General features: G+C 45.6%; 1 protein-coding gene across 1 annotated transcript in view; it reads right to left on the minus strand.

Moving 5' to 3' along the window:
- LOC146221302 (uncharacterized) overlaps positions 1-20,646 on the minus strand; it is an 82,447-nt gene that overhangs the window by 59,504 nt on the left and 2,297 nt on the right. Inside the window, exon 2 of the mRNA XM_084693121.1 lies at positions 11,119-11,221. Coding sequence (XP_084549247.1) covers positions 11,119-11,197 — 79 coding nt within the window. The 5' untranslated portion in view covers positions 11,198-11,221. The remainder of the gene's footprint in view (positions 1-11,118; positions 11,222-20,646) is intronic.

Genomic DNA, 20,646 nt, shown 5'->3' on the forward strand with positions numbered 1-20,646 from the left:
AATTTACGTTTCCTTTTCTAAAAGGCCGACTGATCTGAAACACTCACATTTCCCTAAACTCCTCCGTACAGAACATCAATTTCGGAGGTAAAGTGCACCTGGGCTGCACGGCTCCGTCTTTGACAGTGCATGTGCACTTTCAGCTGAGCACAGCTCTTGGTTTTCATCTAATTCACTTCAAGGAGACCGTCCACATGACTTGTACTCGATACATCCCCTTTCAATCAGTTTAGCAGCTCTCTTGTCCGCTGGGGCTTGCCACTTCTCCTAGCGTGTCCGCTTACTGACATGACATCTGTAGACCTCATGTCGCAGCCAGTGGAGGGGCCCACGCGGACACAAACAATAATATTTCCAAGCATCACCTACGCAGGAGTCAGTCAAAGGTTTTCGATAGCATTCGACGTGACGTAACACTCCTGAGTGGATCTCTTACACAAATATGATTTGGGATGATTGAAAGCTTTTTGATTTAGAAGTGTGTTCTCTTAAGCTAAGTGCTCTCAGAGACCATCAAGGAAATTCAATCGCCTCATTTAGAAGAAGAAAAAAAACGGGGATTCTGCCCCAAATCATATCATATCTGAATGTCTCAATAGAAACACATGGAATTGGAGGGGTACCCGGGGCGCCTAATGTCATTGGGAAATGCAATTTTCTGATGGCATTTCCTAACTCTGTCTCACCAAAAACAGAAGATTGATCAAAATCTTAATGAGTCATTTTCAGAAGTGGACATGGTCTTCCCTTTTATGGAGGATTATGGAGCCAAACAGCCATGTCTGTTGACCTTATAAAGGGAGACTTTCAATGTCTGATAAGCCGGAAGCCAGTGTACATTTGGCCAGACACAGCACTGACCCATGAAAGACTGAGGACAATAAACCCCTCAAATGTTTCATCCACTGACAACAAAAGGATTATGTATACAGCACCTAATCTGAAATTAAAGATTCCCTTCACGCACAAGCAAACACTCGTACGATTTCTATTACCGGCCAAATTAACCTTAAGTCGTAAAATTTCATAAGCCTCATTGCCCTTTCGGACAGTTCAGGGGCTGACCCTGATGCACTTGTCTAATCTCTGTCCATGTTTCCTCAAGCCTCATGCTTGATTACACCTGTGAGTGAACCGTACAAACAAATTTCCCAAAGGACCTCTTGGCCACGCTGGAGTAGCGGGTGGGGTGGGGGGGGGGGGGGTGGGGGGGGCGGTGTGGGTGCGGGAGGGGGGTCAGACTTACAAGGCCCCTTCTCCGTCGGGCCAGTCTTCCGCAACGCCGCCGAGCCGCGCGGACGAGGAGCGCTGTCTGACTCCAGTGGCCGTCAGGCCTGAGAAACGAGTCAACAAGACGGGCGAATGTTTTGAGGAGCTAAAAGATTCCCGTGTAAACAGAGAAAGGAAACAATCAAGCAAAAGCGCCATTACTGCAACAGAACCTCGGCCAAGGACAACTCACCTTTCTCAATCGCTTGCCATCAGCCTATACATTCAATACTTGTTGATATTCAACTAAAAGCAAAGTGTCTCTTTCATTCCAAGAATCCACTCAACACTCTTAAGACCATTAAACCGTCACTGCACTGGCCTTGCTCCAGCATACAGGAATGATGCTCCCGTGCCCTAATGCTGTCCCCGTAGATACGCGGCAATATCCTCAATAGTTTGCTCGTTATTTTGCTGTATTCTCATGAACGCTCTTCTCTCTCCTCTTAGGGATGGCAGAGGGAGAAAGAAGGCCCTCTTATCAAGGTGCACTCTTGAATTTTAAATGGAATAAATAATGAATGTGAATAGGCCCACTCAATATATTAATTATCCGCGGTTGTACAAGTGGGCCTTTCGAAAATTCACCCAAATACTAAAGCAGTGAGTATAATTCATTTCAATTTGAATGCATTTCCAATTTCAATCCAATTTGTATCAGCAGCAAGCAAAGGAAAAATAAATCAAACTTTTTTTTGTATTACCCTGACGATACTTGTAACAAGGGGTAAATATTGGTTTAGCAAATACATTATTCGGAGTCACTGTTCTCAGAGATTGTACATTTAAAGTGGAGTGCAATCTGCACAGCATCTCACATATTCCTAAAGGCTTTGATGTGAAGTATTTCTTCAGATGGCTAAAAACATGTGGTCTGTAACGGAAAAAAACTTTGCGGATAGTAAACCTCCCCCCAAAACTGTCATGTCAACATTTCATCATTTTAATTACCGATCATAATTAGATTTCCTTTGCGGTTTTTTTTTGCATTATGTTTTACTTTTATTTTAATTCTATTTTATTTTATTGTACCATGGCTTTACATGCCCTTGAGCAGTAGAACCAAACAGACTACACATTAAACAACACAAATGGCTTCATAAAATAACTAATTCTACAGATACCCGAACTACTGACACTGAAAACGAGAGACAACACCACGAGCCTGGCAATAAAAAAAAATGCTTTGATTGACCTCGGCACACCAAGTGACATATAATATCCAACTTTTATTAAGGTAAGGAAGGATGAGCTGGGAACCTTTATTGATTTGCAGCAGACCTCTCTCTCTCTCTACCTGCAGCGGAGCAATCAACACACAGAAGAGGCACCTCCCTCGACTGGGGGGGACAACTATTAGCGTGACACGGAGCCATCAATACCTGGGCTTCCCTGACAGGGTTGAGGGAAATGCCAGGGTCTGGACAAGACAAATCTGAAGAAACGGGGGAAACAAGCTGGACCACGAGGGACTTTGCTGTGTGTGTGTGTGTGTGTGCAAGCGCGTGTGTGTATGTGCGCATCTACCCATGTTAGAGTGTGTGTGTGTGTGTGGCGCAGGTTCCGGATGTGTCTAAGCAACAGGTGACCCTTCCGATGATGATTTTGCTGCCCCATTAGCATTAGCTATGAGTGAGCGACGTCTGGAAGGAAGCCACTGGGATGACAGTGTGATAAATACATACACCCTCCTGTCATCAATAAAGAGCAGAGGTGTCAGAGCACTTAGTCTCAGGCTGAGTAACTTGAGGAAAAGTTTACATTTAGAAGCCGGAACACCATCCATCATGACATTACTGCCGTACAGTCAGACATGCCACAAATGCCAATACCCTTTTAATTTTACTTTTTAGGATGGAATTCAAATTTGACCATGTATTTCAAGTCTTTTCAAGGTCTCTTAATGCCAGAATTGTGAAAACCTCCTATCATTTTAAATACAATTATTCTGTTCTACTTTGGACCCTGATTTCATAAATCTGTATGAGTGTTTGTGTAAGTCAAATGTGTCTCTTGATATATCTGCAATTGCGGGAAAGTTTATTCCATGACAACGATGGTTGTTTATGGCCATCAACCTAAAGGCAGAAGACCAGTTTAAGACTTTAGGCTAAGACACTGGGCAGAGTGTTGCTGTTGCTGCACCAGGTTTTTTTTTTTTTTTTTTTTTTTTTGGGGGGGGGGGAGGGGGGGAGCAGATATGGCTGTGTGGTAAGTAATTACCGAGAGATTGTGTTAATTCATCTCATATTCATAAACCCATTACGACTTTATTAAGTTAGCCCAGGACGTGGAAGCAGACCACGGTGTTTGTTTGCCTTGTGGTAATGAACTTGAGTGATTCATTTAAACCAGCCCCGCCGACGTCACACTGAGACAACAGGGCTCGCTGCTGACTGGGAAATAAGATCAAGTATTAGCGGATGAAACCAAGCCATCTCTTTCCTCTGGCTTGAATCGGGGACTTGTATGCGCCGTGGCAGCCTTCAGGAGAGCTCACGGCACCGTTGGAGGGCCCGCAGGAGGACCAGACAGGAAGTGCAATTAAGACCTGGCGTGGGCAGTCATTATATCACAGGTAAAATTATCTTTATTAACCTGCCAGTTTGGCTGGATGCACATTAGAGCTCTCTCTCTCCCTCTCCCTCTCTCCCTCTCTCTTGCAGGTAAATGAAGGGGGGGATGAGCAGAGGAATAAGGCAGGCTGAAGCTCAGTGGGGGAGGGGCACCTCAGGGGGGGTGGGGGGGGTTAGATACAATTTATTCTCCCAAAATATTCTAATGCATTCACGCTCATGGACCTTTTTGGGGGAAGGGGGGGGGGGGGTAAACGTACCCATATATGTGTTAATGTAAGGAATTGAAAGACACAAGACAAAAATAATACCGCCTGCTAAGGGCTAATTAGCTCTGTCGGTTTGACAAATAGGCCGATAGCGATGTGCATACATGTTTTAGAGAGCAGCACATGGCAGCTTCATTAATAGTCGCTGTGCTGCATCCTTCTGATGAGCTGTATAAATATGTATTGCCATGGTTCTTAATGCGTGGACAACGATCATACAAAACACAAATTACAGCTTAAGTGCACCCTGCCATGAGAAAAGGGACAGGTCAGAACGCAGCTGGTTCAGGAGACAACGTGAGCATCGGAGTTGCCACTTACCAGTCATGGACCATGTTTCTGTCTGCGGATAAATCAACAAAACTAAAATAAACAGAAAATGTAGCGACGCCGGAGGTAAAGGCCACTCTGTCAGAAGGTCTTCTCCGTCCTGAGGGGTGGGATCAAGCTGGAAACAACGAACCAACTTGACCAGTTGTGTGAAAGCGAGCATTTTTCCTCTGCGCCAAATGGCTGCCAGGGGCATGGAGTGGAACTAGTGTGCCGGTATCTGAGGCTCACGCCTATCAGATCCAGGATCAGAGGTAAGTGATTCTATTAAGATGGATAATAACTATGCAGCCATGAGGAACCTTATCCCCAAAACACCCATAATGACTTTTCTGCAGTGGCTGGAGGAGGGTACAGATAAGTTTTTGCTTGGGAAATGCATGTCTTACAACGTTTACAGTAATCCTATTAGGATCGTGTTACCTTTCTTTGTGCGTTTTTTTCCCCCTCGTTCTTGTTATTTTACTTTGTCAAAGCAGTCTTAAATGTGAGGAAAGTCTTTTTTTTTGTCACGTACCACTGTTCATCCTAAACAGGCCGCACATGTGCGTGTGTGCGTGCGTGTGTGTGCATGTGTGTGTGTATGTGTGTGTGGTGGCCTCTTGTGCATGCACATTTCTTCCCTGCAATCTATTGAAATAACCAAAATTCTGACCGTAATCTTATCATCTTACTCAAATCAGCGCTGTCTTTGGTGAGATTTGGAACTAAATCTTTTGAAGTGCTAATCTCCCCAGACAATGAGCTATTTAAGATTTGCTAAAAAAATTTAGCCAGGGACTCGTTTCTGCCTCTCTTATTCCCATCTATTTAGTGCGCTATAATTCTATTTATAAATGAACATCTTATTAAAAGAAGACAAGAAAATGTTGTCTGCGAGTGCTGGATTGGTGGCAAAGAAACAAAATGAGCCGGCTAACATAAAGTGACATTTACAAATTACCTGTTAATTTCAACTGGGTTGAAGGATGACAGGACAGAATTCCAGTGACAGGAGGATACCAGAGGATTGACAGCCAGGACTTTGCTAGCCAAGCAGCTCCTGCAGGACACCCTCACTTTCGCAACATGCACAGAGAGAGAGAGAGAGAGACACACACACATCGACAGGAAGTGAGAGAAACAGGAACTGAGAAAGAGAGAGAAACGTTGTACAAGAGGATGTACATTCTGAGTAAGTGCTTCTTTCGACCCTGGTTCTGGTCTCTCCACTGCCTGGAGCTGGCACAGACACAGTTAGTCCACACCCAGGCAGCCTCGACTGGGCAGCTCCGCCGTCCACTTTTGGGCCCGGCGTTGGAGTGATGAATAGAAACAATCAGTCTTGTTTTAGCGGCCAGGGCTCAGGAGGACTCTAGCCGTCCACAGAGAGAACTCCAGGGAACAAACGGGTGCCAGAGTGCAAGGTGAGGCGCAGGGACTTTGAGCAGTGTCACCTTGCATCTCTTTCACAGTTAAAAAAAATAAAAATAAAAATAAAAAAACTCCTACCGGTCAGGCGAAATGCAACAAACCCCAATATCCCATGCCCTCAACCCCCCCCCCAGCCTCCCTCCGCTCCCCATGACACGCATTAGCAAAGAGAAAACAGTGCCAAGCGGAAAAGGGTGACATTTGAATTGAATACCTCAGTAATGGATGCCATCTCCCGGTGACCTCCATTTAGCTGGCAGTGCAATAGCTGCCCCAGCTCCGAATCAAGACAGGATCTCTCAGGTCGATGGAAACTGAGGACAATGTTTAATGATGCCTACTTTACTAAAAGCACAAGGCAGTAGCGGGGACGAGATACAAGCCTCAATGCCGGCAAATGCGCCATCTGGAGAAAGTGAATGTGCTCCCAAATTTAAATGACGTCGGGAGACACTGCGAGCTATTCTTGACGAGCTTTGCTCCCCGTTTGTTATCGTTTAGCTCACTGTGGCATTACAGACTGTTCTGTCTGTGTTTTCAGATCCTCTGCTGGTCCCGTCAGAGCGAGTGATGGAGGGAAAAGTGAGAGAAAGAGGAAAGAAAGAGTGAGACAGATGACAGAGACAGAAAGCTAAAGAGATGGAAAGGAGAAAGAGATGGATAGATGGCTAAAAGGGAGGCGAGAGAAAGAGAAGGATGGAGAGAGCAAGTGAGAGACAGCCAGAGAGCGAAAGAAAGACAAGAGAGCAAAAGAGAGAGCGAAAGAGAGAGAGAGAGCGAAAGAACGAGCGGGTCAATTAGGGGCTGTCCGACCGCCTTGCCCTAAAGGTCACGCGAGTCTTCACAGCAATCGCGCCATTGTACAACAGCTGGGGTACAGTGAGGGCCGGCAAGTCCTTAACAATCTCTCCTCTCATGGCATGGAGCACTGACTCCACCCTGACCTCTTTATAGCGGCGAACCCAGCCTTTCCCTCACACTCCTGTCTAACTGGAGGAGCTAATGAGGACGAAGCTGTGGGTTAAACCTAATGGAGCTCAGTAGTTTTTCGCTTGGGGCTGGCTGCTGAAAATGAGCATTTAACCACAGCCAAAGTAATTGAAAAAATGACATGCTGTATACAGTGGCAGCGCACCACGCGTTTACGCTGGCCTCGAATTATTCTGATTACCGCCCTGCTGGACTCCCTCTCTCTCTCTCTCTCTCCCTCTCTGTGTCTATCTCTCTCTCTCACTCTCTCACTTCACCAGCCAGCGGTGGGCACTGAGTAGGAAGGAAGGGCAGAGGAAGTATCAGCATTTGTAATAAAATGTTTCTATATTTTTGTATATTTCTACTAGTAATAGGATGATTCGGTAATGGGATCGGTTGTAGACCATGTCTGCACACTTGCACTCACAGGGAGTAAGCATGAGAAATGAGGTAGCACTGTTTGTTTATAGCCCGGCTAATGACGATCTCTGGACTGAGAGCAACCATCTCCTGGCTGGTGACCCGCTCCTCCCCTCCCTCCCTCTCTCTGGAAACCAGCTGGAAGCCTGGGAGCCCTTCCTCGGGCTTAACTTTGCTCACAGCTCCACCTGCTTGTCACTTATTGATACTGACACGCGCGTCACCTCTCCTGCCTCCTCCCGGCCAGACTCCTCCCACCTTCGGCAACGTGACCTTTGACACCAACCGGTTTATATTTCCTAGATATTTCCAGACGAGATTGTTTTCAATAAATACACGACATAACTTGAGAAAGGCTTGAAGATCACCCTTTGGTTTCCAAGCACATTCTCTAATGAACATGTTAATAAATACTCAAAAGAAGTAAACCTTTAGCCGAGTATATTTGTGGTGACTGCACAGACTGGGGAGGAAATACAATTGAAGTCGTAATCCACCCTCATGCTTAAACAGTTTCTGAAATGTGCAATGGCTTCCCCATTAATACATGTTAAGGTTGAAGGATGATGGTAATTAACAGAATTTAATCTCTAAAGAGTTCCCAGTACACGCCCACCCCTTTACCAGGCACACACGCACACAAACACACAGAGGAGAGCTCATTATCAAACAGTAAGCACATTCTCCAGCTAACGCCAAACTTCTCCTCATGAATACGACATAACACGTTCCATTCTAAGAGATACAGTAACTAAAGCCGATTGGCCATGCTCTACCTTCTCCTACCTCCTATAAACCCCTCTATTAGTCACCCCGGATGCCTTTCCAAAGTATGCTGTTTGTGCAGAATTAGAAGAGCAATTACCCGCAGTTAATGGAGGAGCAAGCTTCACATTTAACACCTTGCTCCAATGAAAATAGCCTCTCTGCAGCCCACTCCGCCATCGACCAGACAAAGGGCTGCCTTGTCCCCAGCGCGCTCTCCCTCCCAGCCAGGTTGAAAGCTGGGTTACTGGGCAGTTTGAAACAGGTGTAACCCGGGCTTCTTCCCGTCCCCTAGTCCCGGTGTGCGTGCTCAGCCTCTCCTTTATTAGGGGCGTCCAGACAGACCCCCCTCGCATGCGGAATGAGTCGCCCAATTTGAGCTGCTGAAACAGAATACGTTAAACCCCTAATTTGCTCAAGCGGGAGCGAGGCTGCGCTCTCTTAATTTGAGGCCCGGCTGCAGACGCGAATTTGAATTAATAATCCTGAAAATTGATACTACTTCTCGGCGCTCCACTTCCAATATTGACTTTCCCTCCCATGCTCTCTACCTTTCCCCCCCCCCACCCCTTCTTTCCCTCTCTAATGCGCTCTCTTCCCTTGGCCTCTGTAGGGTCTTCATTACCACTGGATATAGATGTGGCTAGCCCGAGACTCCGGCTGTAATGAGGAGAAGACTCATCTAGCCAGGCACCAGTTCACTGCACTCCTGAAAACTTACTGCCACCACGAATGTTTGGGAAATTTTCGGAAGTACGCCGAGGAACTGGGTTGCCTGGGTAACGAGGGGTCACATGGCGGGGAGTGGGGGGAGAGGGTTCAGGGCTCGCAGCTGCGGAACCACAATGGATCTGATGATGATTTATTCAAACACAGTTTAGAACCTGCAGACTTAGCCCCGCCCTCCGTCATTGCCTTAATGTAGCAAGGACCTCATTCATAACTGTCAAGAAACTAGTCATCTGGACCCTGGCTTATTTAGTTGAAAATCACACGTAAAATGCATTTTCCAGAAGGGAGGAGAGAGAGAGACTGAAAGAGAGAGACTGAAAGAGAGAGAGAGAGAGAGAGAGAGAGAGAGAGAGACAGAGAGAGAGAGAGAGAGAGAGAGACAGAGAGAGAGAGAGAGAGAGAGATCTCATTTATTTTGACACCTCCTTGTAATGATTTTTGGAGGGACCAAGCGTTGGGGGATAATCTAAGTATATGGATATGAACCTCTCCCATGTCCCCGAGTCTGTTCAAACCCAAAGAGGCAGCCCGACTTTCAGACGCGCCTCAGAGTTCCCGGAGCCATGGGGGGTTGGGTGAGGGGGGTTTCGAACCGAGAGACAGTAACAAGAACATGCAATATTGATGAGGTGTTGAAACACGGGACATGGGAGGCAAATCGGGCGCCTCGCACATCAGCGCGATCATAACTTATACACAAGGACAGCGCGCGGCTGATTGTGATAAAGAATCAACGCTGTCACTCATTGGCCAGAGCCGGTGAAGATTACGAGAGAAATGCGGACAGAGAAGGAGGGGTCCGGCGCAGAGGAGGAATGCAGCCATCGCAAGTCACAGGTGGAGACTGTGGGAGGGGGAGCGGATGATGTGGGGGGGGATAGAGGAGAGGAGGAGGATGATGTGGTGGGATGGAGGAGAGGAGGAGGGGGGGGATGGAGGAGAGGAGCAGGATGATGTGGGGGGATGGAGGAGAGGAGGAGGGGGGGGATGGAGGAGAGGAGGAGGGGGGGGATGGAGGAGAGGAGGAGGATGATGTGGGGGGATGGAGGAGAGGAGGGGGATGATGTGGGGGGATGGAGGAGAGGAGGAGGGGGGGGGGATGGAGGAGAGGAGGAGGGGGGGGATGGAGGAGAGGAGGAGGGGGGGGGGATGGAGGAGAGGGGGATGGAGGAGAGGAGGGGGATGATGTTGGGGGGATGGAGGAGAGGAGGGGATGATGTGGGGGGATGGAGGAGAGGAGGGGGATGATGTGGGGGGATGGAGGAGAGGAGGGGATGATGTGGGATGATGGAGGGGAGCTGAGGAGGGGATGATGGAGGAGAGGAAGGGGGGGGGTATTTGCGGTCGTGAAGACGTGGCACGAGCAGGGATGGAGCCAGGGCCTGGTGCATGGGCGGAGGCCGTGGAAATGTTCCCGGAAGGGGATGCTCGGGGGTGAGGGTCTCCCAGCAGGGAAAATGAGACCATCTGCCCCTCAGCAGGTGACTGTCCCAGGGAGGAGGAAGGCAGAGAGCTGAGGCAGCGAAAGGGAGCAGCAGGGTAAACTGTCCTGTCGTGAAGCCTACACACACCCCCACTCCCCCCCCTCAACCCTCCACACCACTACCGCCACCCAAACACTCACTAACCGGGCACCGAGCCCTAAAAAAAAAAAAAAAAAAAAAAAAATCTGCCCCCCCACCCCCTCAGAGATCACCATGGTGACAGAATTCACTTAAGGCTGGCCACCGTCTTCACCACAAGAGCACTGGCTTGCACATAAATGATACCCTGATCGGTTTCTCCACAAAGACAGCTCGGCCTGACCCAAAGAGGGGCTGATCTGTGGAGAGATGGGGGGGGGGGGGACCAACTGTAAACAAATCTGTGGAGGGATATTGTTCGAGTGCTCAGCCCACACTGAGAGGCGATGTGAACTTACCAGGAATGGCACCAAACCCCCCCCCCCCCTACCCGTTTCCTTCACGTACGACAATAAATAAAGTTGCTGTCATCGGAATGGGTGAGACAGTTGTATCCTCTGTGCATTCCGGAACAGTCCGAGTGTTCTCCCAGAGTCGGAGATAAATCACCAATGGGCTTCGAACAAAAATACCCAGTCCTGAATATCCAAGCTGATTACTCATGCTTGATATTGTTTCTGCTAGGTCTCCTGAACCTTAGTCACCCCTCTGCCTTCCTCTCCATGCACACATATTCACACTCCCTTACCATGGCTTCAGCCAATTGCTCAAGGCTGATGCAAATGCTCACTGGTAACTGTGTGTGTGTGTGAGAGAGAGAGAGAAGTATAAGAATACAAAGCCTTAATGTTCCTCAACTAATGAGGGGCCTTGAGATGTGGAGCCTCTATTTCCGAGTGTGTTACTCACCCAATAGTCTTGGCAACATGTCAGGGATGAAATCTGGGCTTTCAAGGAGGACGATCTTTCTCCCCAATACGTGAGTCATCTGGCCATGGAATCGACAGCTGATCTACAGTAGATAGTGCGAAGGACAAAAAAAAAGAAAGAAAAAGAATAATTAGTTACGAAATAATGAAAAAGGAGTTCTGTATGTATTCCAATGCCACCCACAAGGTCTGCAGAATGAAGCTCTCCTTAAGCAGACTATTCTGCGTTTCCACTCGGAATAATAGAGGCTCAATTATTTGGGATTGGCCCCAAGTATGGCTGAATGACTAGATCGTTGATACAGTTGTTGTGGATCGACAAAGGTCCTTGCCTATATTTGCTGTGTGTCATTAGTGTACATGGGGAACAAACATTTGTAATTAAGGAGAAATCACATGACCTTAATATGCAGGAGAACAATGAGAAGAATGATCTACATATCACAGACAAGGTCAACCCATGAAGACAGCAATGAAGAGTATCATGATGCGATATTTAACAATGCATGCAAGGTATTAAGTGGAGAGCATCTATAAAACATTTTGAAGAGGTTCTTTAATTAGAGATGATTCATCTTTGACCTACTGACATTATATGGGGAAAGGGACGCCTACAGATGGAATTGAAAAGTTTGTTGATTTCGAAAACATTTCCTTCCAACCTCTTGTTCTGGTGCACTTACCTCCAACTGGAAACTGCTTCATTTCAAAAATGTTAATTATGCAAATGAATGGCTCCGGGTAACTGAAAGTGAACAGGCCCTTTGCAAATCAGACAATACAATTCCTCAGGAGGAGGAAAGATGCATGAGGAGATGCAATTAACATCGCACTTAAAAAGGATATCTTAACGTTGCGCAGGTATTTCAGATCAAAGAGAAGTCAGTGAGATAACCTTGTTTTGCTTTCATGTTTAGACACGCTGCACGGACATGTAGAGCAGATTAGCCCCAGGGAAGGCATCGCTCCAAGCACCTAAGCAGCACGAACACCAATCGAATCAATTCACGTATGCCTTTCCTCACCCCAAGGAGCCAATTCGCTGCTTCAACCCCCAAATCCCAACACAACACCGATCGCCACGGTAATCGTGTAATCGTTCTCGTCACTCATACGTTGTGGTTTAGTGGTCAGCCGCGTCACTCTGATTCATTTCCTTGTGTGCTTTTGTTAAACATTTGTTTAAAGACTGTTTAAAAGGGGTGAGGAGAGAGGTGCAAACAGGAGACAAACTATGATCAGCCTTGGTATCTCTGACTTCTTACTTTGCAAAGGGGCCCTGTTAGTCGACTCCTTTTTAACTTAACAAGCTCACGGTCTCATATAACTCGGGGGATTAACTCAAATTCTTGAACAAACTGCCAGGACCAAAATGAAAGCAGGGCCGATATCATGGAGGATATCTCACAGGTGAGAGGAATTAAACAGCATGAATTTGCATGCGGTTTAGGCTTTGTGAGGTTTTACTGGTTGTTTTCATTTCATTTTGGTTCCTAAACCCTCCCACCCCCTCCCCCCCTCCCCTCCCCTCCCTCCATGTTTGCACAGACACAGTGGGCATTTTATGTTTGACTTTGATCAAAATCTCTCTTGGAATGACATCTAATGACAGACCCATGCCCCAGCCTCCACCAAGACTACATGTCACCACGCTCCGCACACTAGATGAGCCCAGGGATGGGAGAGGGTTTTCTCAAAGCTAAGTACAAAGAGCCTATCTTGTATGTGTACTGAATCTGACTGATTATGACGGAACAACAGTTTACAAGACCAATGAGACAGGAGGTGCTTGAACTCCACAATAATAATAATAATAATAATAATAAGATGAAAAAATGACAAAAGCCACCTCAGATGGCAAACTGAATTTCCCAAATGTCGTTTGTCTCATTTCCCCCCTGCCTCATTTTCTCATGAGCTCTCCTTCTCTGACGAAGAAAAATAAATGTTCTCTCTCTTTCTACCTGTCATGATCCTGAAACACTTAGCTTTTCATCTGAAGTAGCATTGAGAAATACTCATTCTAATACAATGCTTCTTTTTAAATCTCTGCTCCCACTGATTACAGAAATCCCTTTTTTCTCAAAACAGAAATCAACTTACATTGGTCGCATTGTAACGTTATTAGGTGAGTAGTATGCTTTTGGTAAATTGCACCCGAATCTTCAAAACAATAAACCATATGCATCGAACCTTCTCTAAAGGGAACATCTGTGAATCATGCACTCTCACACTAATTCTTTAGAGTTCCATTCATTAAGGCATATTGTTAGTTGCAGTAGCTAAGCCCTTATTACCATGCATTTAGGAAATGAGGCAAAGACGAGAGGAATAAGAGACCAATCAATAGCTCTTTTCATTTAGCCTGTAATGGGTCCCTTTTCTTTTTTTTTCGTCTTCGTATGGACTCCTGGAAAACACAAGAGGGATTGGTGTTACAGCCATAAAATATCATTTCTCTGAGAAAAAAAGGGAAAATAAAGGGAAAAGGCACAGACAGTAATGCCATCCACCCCCTTTCTGCATATTCCTGTGGCATTTTGCTAAATTGAGTATGGATTTAACATCAAAAAGGTTTCATGAATTTTTCAAATGAGATATTTAAGTCAATAATTCAAGCGGAGGATATTTCAATTCGGGCAGCTTACACTGTAATGTAGAGCCGTTGTGTGCTGAAAGGAACAAGCCAGCAGACAAAGCTACATTAGTTTGTCCAGCAAATGATTATGTGTTCGCAAGGAAAAACATCAAACCCCCATATTTTTTATAGGATAAACGACCTGCGAGTAGATTGGAGAAGGGACCTCAGCTCCTCCCCATGCCCCCACACCCAGAGACCCTGCGGGCCACGGAGAGGGGCAGTGCTCCTGGGTAACTACTCCGATGGGGGCTTTGTGATAACAGGACGTGGAGAGGTCCCTCATGCATTGACACACAGGTAGCCATGCGCATGTTCCTACACGACCGTCTGACCTCAGAGGAGAGTGATGTGGGTGCAGACTACCGCACGGCCCGTGCTGTTGCCGAAGCGCTGCGCGTGTTCAGGGGTGAGGAGAATCCATGCACGATGACATGTAGATGATTCAGCATCTTGATCAAATAAAGAGGCCGCTAGCGTGAATGCTAACTGATGCCATGTTTAGGTGAATAATTAAAAGGACTAGTTACAGTGAGTGTTTTCCTTATAGTCCATATAGGCGCCTCAGTGTCGCCTGTATGGTCGAGAATATGTTTAAAGAGCTTGATGGTGTTTTTGTTCATTAAAAACTTTCAAGATAACTTCATGCAAATCAAAGGGTCCATGTCTTTGCATATGATATATTTCCCCCTCTCATGATCCTCTTCTTCTCTCTCTTTCTCTGAGCATAATTCTCTTTGTTTGTAATTTTGAATGTGTTTTTCTTTAATTAAGTGAGGCCCTCTGGTAATTATCTGCTTGACTGCGCTATGTGCACACACAATCCTGCATCTTGATGCAGCTGGTAAAATATGCAACACAATCATTTAACCTTTAACATAAATTCTGTCTTCAAAATGTGCTACATGTTAAACAATAAGCCTGAAATTTTGCCCGCAGCATTAAAAAGGAGCTTAACGGAACATCCAGATTCTTCCGTCAAACCACCTTCAGACATCCGAAAAGTATGAAGGGATTTTGACGAGGTCAGCACAACCAAAACTGGATCCAGCTAGCCTCCTCCAGCTAGCCTACGCCAACAGCTGCATTTTCATTATGACTTTAACATGCTAATTAAGCAATGGAAGCTGATTCTAGCAAGAACTGATTAAAGAGAAAGTTTGCCTCTCCCAGACCGGCGGGGGTATTCTAGAGGGAGGAGGCCGTGGGGTGCCCCTCTACCCAAAATCCTCCACGCCTCATCCTTCATCTGTGTCCGCTCGTCATGTCCCGTCACCGGCACAGTTACACCTGAACACTTCGCCGCTGCCAAACACCTGGCCTCGTCTCCCTCTGTCCAAATGAAAAATAAGCATAATCTGCCTTTCTGAGGATCCAGCAAATGAGGGATTTCATGACAAATTGGGTGGGGGGTGTTTTTATACATGAGAGAGAGCACAGCAGAGAATGCTTGAAGCTAAAAAGGAGGGAGGAGGGAGGGTGAGGATAGGTTCCGCTAATGAGAACGCGTGTCTGGCTAGGCTGCGCCACCGAAGCCTCCCCCATGTTTGTGAAGCATCATGGAGGTGAGTTCAAGTACAAAACATTTAGACTGAATATAGAAAAGTCTATATCGACAATAATCTGTTCCCGGAGGTGCAAAAATGTCAGCAACGGTATAAGCCAGTAGGATGTGGGAGCCGTTGGAATGACAGAATCTTGGATTGTGTGAATTTGTGTCATTCGTGAGAAAGTTGTGATCCAGGCTGCAATGGCGAATTAACTGCCTCAATAGCTTGATGGATGTGTTTCTTGAAACTTAATTAGACTGAAGTTCACTCCAGATAAGTGGGTGTTCAATACATGTCTGGCATTTCAGTGCAAGTGACATATCCAGGATCATTTCAAATCCAGTCCAATTCACAGATAACTGTCATGATATAATGACTCTGTTATGTACGCAGAGCAAGGGACTAACTGGAGGCCAGGGCCAAGACACGAGAGAAGATGGAGGCCAGGACACGAGAGAAGATGGAGGCCAGGACAAAAGACAAGATGGAGGCCAGGACAAAAGACAAGATGGAGGCCAGGACAAAAGACAAGATGGAGGCCAGGACAGGAGAGAAGATGGAGACCGATGCCCGGACACAAACAGAACTATAGGGACGTTAACCAAAACAACGTCAAATAAAGGCAAATACATTTTCCTGGTGACAACAAGTGAAACACACAACCGGGCCAAGCCCCTTGTCAAAAAATGACACAATAAACAAGACTACTAAAGTACACAGTATTGCTAAGATTATCAAGGATTTTTTTATTTTTTTATTAACTCATTCCATGAAAGAGTTGTAGAAAATCATGTTGCAGGACACCGAGCCAGTTGAAGTGTGTTCCTTCACCTCTAACAGGCAGCTCCCTCCATTCTGACCTAAGTGAAACAAAGGGATTTCTCATGTTTTGAGTTGCAAGTTGACTTCAGAGAAAATGTAAAACATCCTTTGTGACTAACTGGCCCAATGCTGATATTAAGAGAGACTTCATGGAGTTCAACAAAGCAGTGTTACCGAAGCTCAACAGAGCGTGAAGCTTTTACTTCGAAACAAAACACAAGCGTAGATCTAAGATGAATAAATATCAACTTGAGAGCGGCCCAAGCCAGAAAACAACAAGGGAAAACAGGCTTCAGTAGAAAACGGAACGTTTCAAAAGTGCTGACAACCAAAAGGCAATTGAATTTGCATTTCACTAACTCTCATCTGGGGGGGGGGGGGGGGGGGTGCGAGGAAAGGCTCCACCACAGGAATCATTTAATATTTAATAAATTAGAAACAGTAGCAATGGATAATTAGAACTTGCGCATTTACAAATCAGCCCTGATGGCAAAACAAATTATGAAATATATGGGTCCTCTACAAAGTGCCAGGGGAAAATGAGATGATAGACAAAGCAAATGGAGTATCCCTAACAACCCACTGTCACAACCCATCACATATCTAATCCAGTTAGTGGAGATGCCATAGACTCTCTGTTTAAAATATTGATACGCCGTTCGGTAAAAGCTTTTTTTTTTTTTTACCCCCCTTTCATCCAAGAGTACATTTACTTAAACAGTTGCTTATTGCTCACGGGTCATTAGGCTCTCATCCACTGCCTCTCTGGCAGTTTGCTTTGAAAGAGAGAATTGTGATTAAATGACTGAAAGTGTTGGCGCGGTTACCGTTCCAGCAGAAGAAGTCTAAATGTCAGTCGTTCCATTGTTTCCATTACGGACAACAGAAAAGCCAGACAGTGTAAACTGTTGTTGTGTTCATTATTGAATTACTTCCTGGTGTGATGGTTCTTGGTAATAGCGTTGGAATTCTTGTAAGAGGACTAGACATGCACTCTGTGGAAAACCATTTATCAAATGATAAAAGGCGGAGGCGCATGGAGACTTACGGCGGCTATATGCAAGTCGCACAAAATCCATGTCAATAAAGTAAAAATGTAGGGATGAGCACTCGCACAGAGTTGGCTCCGGCAGAACTAAGAGTTAGCTGCAGGCTTTTAACTCGACGACATGACAACCTATTCATCTTATTGTGACCTCTTTACAGAACACATTTATTTATTTAGACTATTTCAGCCACTGAGCTTTCTCTTCTACCTACAAACCTCTTTGAGCATTATTTCTGCAACGTGTGATCTCACGACCCAGCATGACTGCCCTGGTCCTGGCTGTAAAACCTACCGCACTAAAACAATCCTGGCTGTCCAAGACCTCTAGTGCAAGCAAGGGGTTGGGAGTGTCTACCAGTTTACCAAGAGCAACAGAATCTTGTAAATATAATTTGTTTCTGTGTTTCCTCATTACCGTATTTTTGTCTCTTGTTTTGGTGTGACTAATGAGTTGAACAAACACAAATGCCGCAAACACATTTCAATTTGTTGCCACCAACACATACACACAGATGTACACACACACACACACAGAGGCACACACACACACAGAGGCACGCTCATACAGGCAGACAAACTACGCCATTAAATTTACATGGTGTACCAGGGCGATGTGGAAGATTAAGGTTGACAATGCCACAACACATTTCTGTTTTCAAAGGGCATTATTTGACCCCCTGTTGCTGAGAAGCTGCAGTAGATTTCAGATTTCAGACCTTAATATAGACACAAACTGTCCCTGTTACACTGCAGCAGAGTGTCAGTAATAACAGACATTATCATGTCTCAACAGAAATGTGACAAGGTGACCACTTAGACCAGCAGGCTCTCTAAAACTTGATGGGGGGGAAAAGAAATCCTGAAAAGGGATAAGTCTACCTGGAGACTGCCTGAATCCAACAGGACTGAATAAACTTCTTGTGTCATGGAGAAGTCCATGCAAAATGTCAGCGTGTATGTTGTGTGTTCTGTGATTGATGTGGTCGGCCGTGTGTCTGTATTCACATTGAAATAAAGACATTGATTTGAGCCCCATGACAGTATGGATTATTTAAATAGTGTTGTAAATAACCTAGACCCATGTCAGAATGTCAAAAACACAAGGGTTTCCATTTTGGGACAAGTCAAGTTCAGTTTGGGACGGTTCGTTTTACACTCCGGGGCCGTACTGGGAAAGTGAGGAAAGAAGTTAGTTGCGAGCCCTGTTTACCGTCTCTCTGCCTGGAATGACAGCAACTGAGCCACACTAGAGCCATTGTGGATCCGCCTCTCACCCTTCGAGGTGAACACGAGAGGAGAAAGATCTCCCTTCTGCCTCTCCCAGTAGTTTTCAGCAAGGGGCTGCATCTCCACAGAGAGAGGTTTGTTCGAATCCAGCGGGCCGCCTTTCGGACACAACGGGGTCCCTTGCCTACACAGATAAACCTGTCACAGCGAACAGGAGCAGAGAGAGAGGGAGGGGGGGGGGGGGGGGGGGGGGGGGGCGCAGCATACTGTATTTCCTGGGAGAGAGGAGCCATCATCATCCTCCTGCGAAGCTTTTACCGGTTCACTCGCCTCCAGGTTGGGGAAGTATCTCTTACAGTGGGATTCGGTTTCAGCAAAGGGCCCCGATAGCTCTGCAGAGCAGGTACAAGGTTATAAGCTTTGACAGGTACAGTCAACAGCGACCCCACCGCCCCCACAAGCCAGTAAAGGCCATTGGCTGGGTATGTAAAACGTTCATTATCGATGCGCTGGGTGAAGGAAGGTTATACTATCTGATACCACATACTGTACACATCATCGGTCACATATGATAATGTGAAGAATTTATATTCAAATAGGGTATGACTGAGGAAGAGTTTACACACAAACACATTTGCCGTCATAGGTATCATCTGATGACGTCATAGCATCTGATTACATCATCTAACGATGTTACTGATTACATCATCTAACGATCTTACTGTTAAGTGCTATAGTCCCCAAACATGTGTTTTGCGAGGTTTGATTGGAGTGCCAAAACCATCAACGAGAGCCAGACGTGCATGCAAGTGATTATATTATAAACACAAGGTAATGCTAACCATATCAAGTTATTCATTTATACAAATATTTAATTCTAAAAAGTACAAAACCTCAGCTGAAGACCGACTAATTTTGTTCTTCAGTGGTCAAAGAGGAATGTAGGAAAAAGAAATGTTTTCCTCTTGAATCCTGTGATGCAGATGTAGGGGAATGTGCTGAACTGAAACCTGTTTCTAGGCATGCTCTCTTCAGGCTAGTTTCAACACACAACTGGTCCATTACTTCCTGTAAGAGCTGGGCAAACAGTAGGGTGACAAACAGCTGTGAGCGCCCCTTGCTGGCTGGGATTAAACATGACTCAAACTCAGCACTTCGATGTTGGTTCTATGGGCTGGCCCAGAGCTACTGCACAATGCATTGATCGGTCTAGATGAGTATTAAATCACTTCCTTTTTACTCTGTCTTGATGAATATGTTTTGAATATGTCTATATTCACAGCAGCCATAGAGTAAGATATGAATAATATATTTCCAGAGAAAATCGAATTCGCTGCAAACTAGAATGAAGTGGTTTTGGAACGAGAAATGGAATCTGGCAAGACATAGAAGATATCTAAAATATTTCATTTTCTAAATAGCACCACTAGCTTATGAAGATCATCTATAATCGTGTGTTTTATGCGTTTCTCACTATGACATGAGACAGGTATATCAAATAATAGGGGTAGAAGCTTCGAAAGACAAGCATTTACAATATTTCTGTATTTTGCAAAGCACAAACCTTTCTGTATTCTGTCTATATACATCTGAATGGAACTCATCCATTATACATGTAGATCTTCTACTCTTGACAGGCTTAGAATGGCATTCATTTTGAAAAAGTTTGACTCAAAAAAGTCGGAAAATACTAACACTGTCATTCACAAAAATACAAAACGTCTTTACTTCAGGGGAACCTCTCTCCCAGGGGGAAAAGGGAACAGCAGGCCTTTCATCGGCCTTGCCATGATTGTTACAATTTCCCTGCACTTTGGAAAGTAGTTTAGAAATAGAGAATATTCACGCTGTGACCCTCTTTGCAGAATCTCCCACCGCTCAAAATCATACTGTGGCCTTGGGTATTTCACTCTCTTTCACACACAAACACGCATCCGCCGGAAGGTTTGTTAACTTCTGAAACGTCTGTGAGTTCAATCTGGGCCCCTCACAGCCCAGGCACGTTGAACACGAGAGTGGTGTATGTTGAGATCGGGAAAACATACTTAAACTTTCCGTTGGCTCTTGAAATGACGCCGGATGAGAAGGTCTCGCAGTCAATCAGCGGTTTGTGTGAAGGAGAGAAGATTCCAGAGAAAAAATAATATAATATTCCCTTGCTTCTCCTGATGGCTTGTCTGATGTTGCGAAATTAAGCTTCACATATTTTTCAAGGCGCCAAAA

This window comes from Hypomesus nipponensis, chromosome 26 (genome assembly GCF_054491055.1).
Source record: "Hypomesus nipponensis isolate SF chromosome 26, ASM5449105v1, whole genome shotgun sequence".
NCBI lineage: Eukaryota > Metazoa > Chordata > Actinopteri > Osmeriformes > Osmeridae > Hypomesus > Hypomesus nipponensis.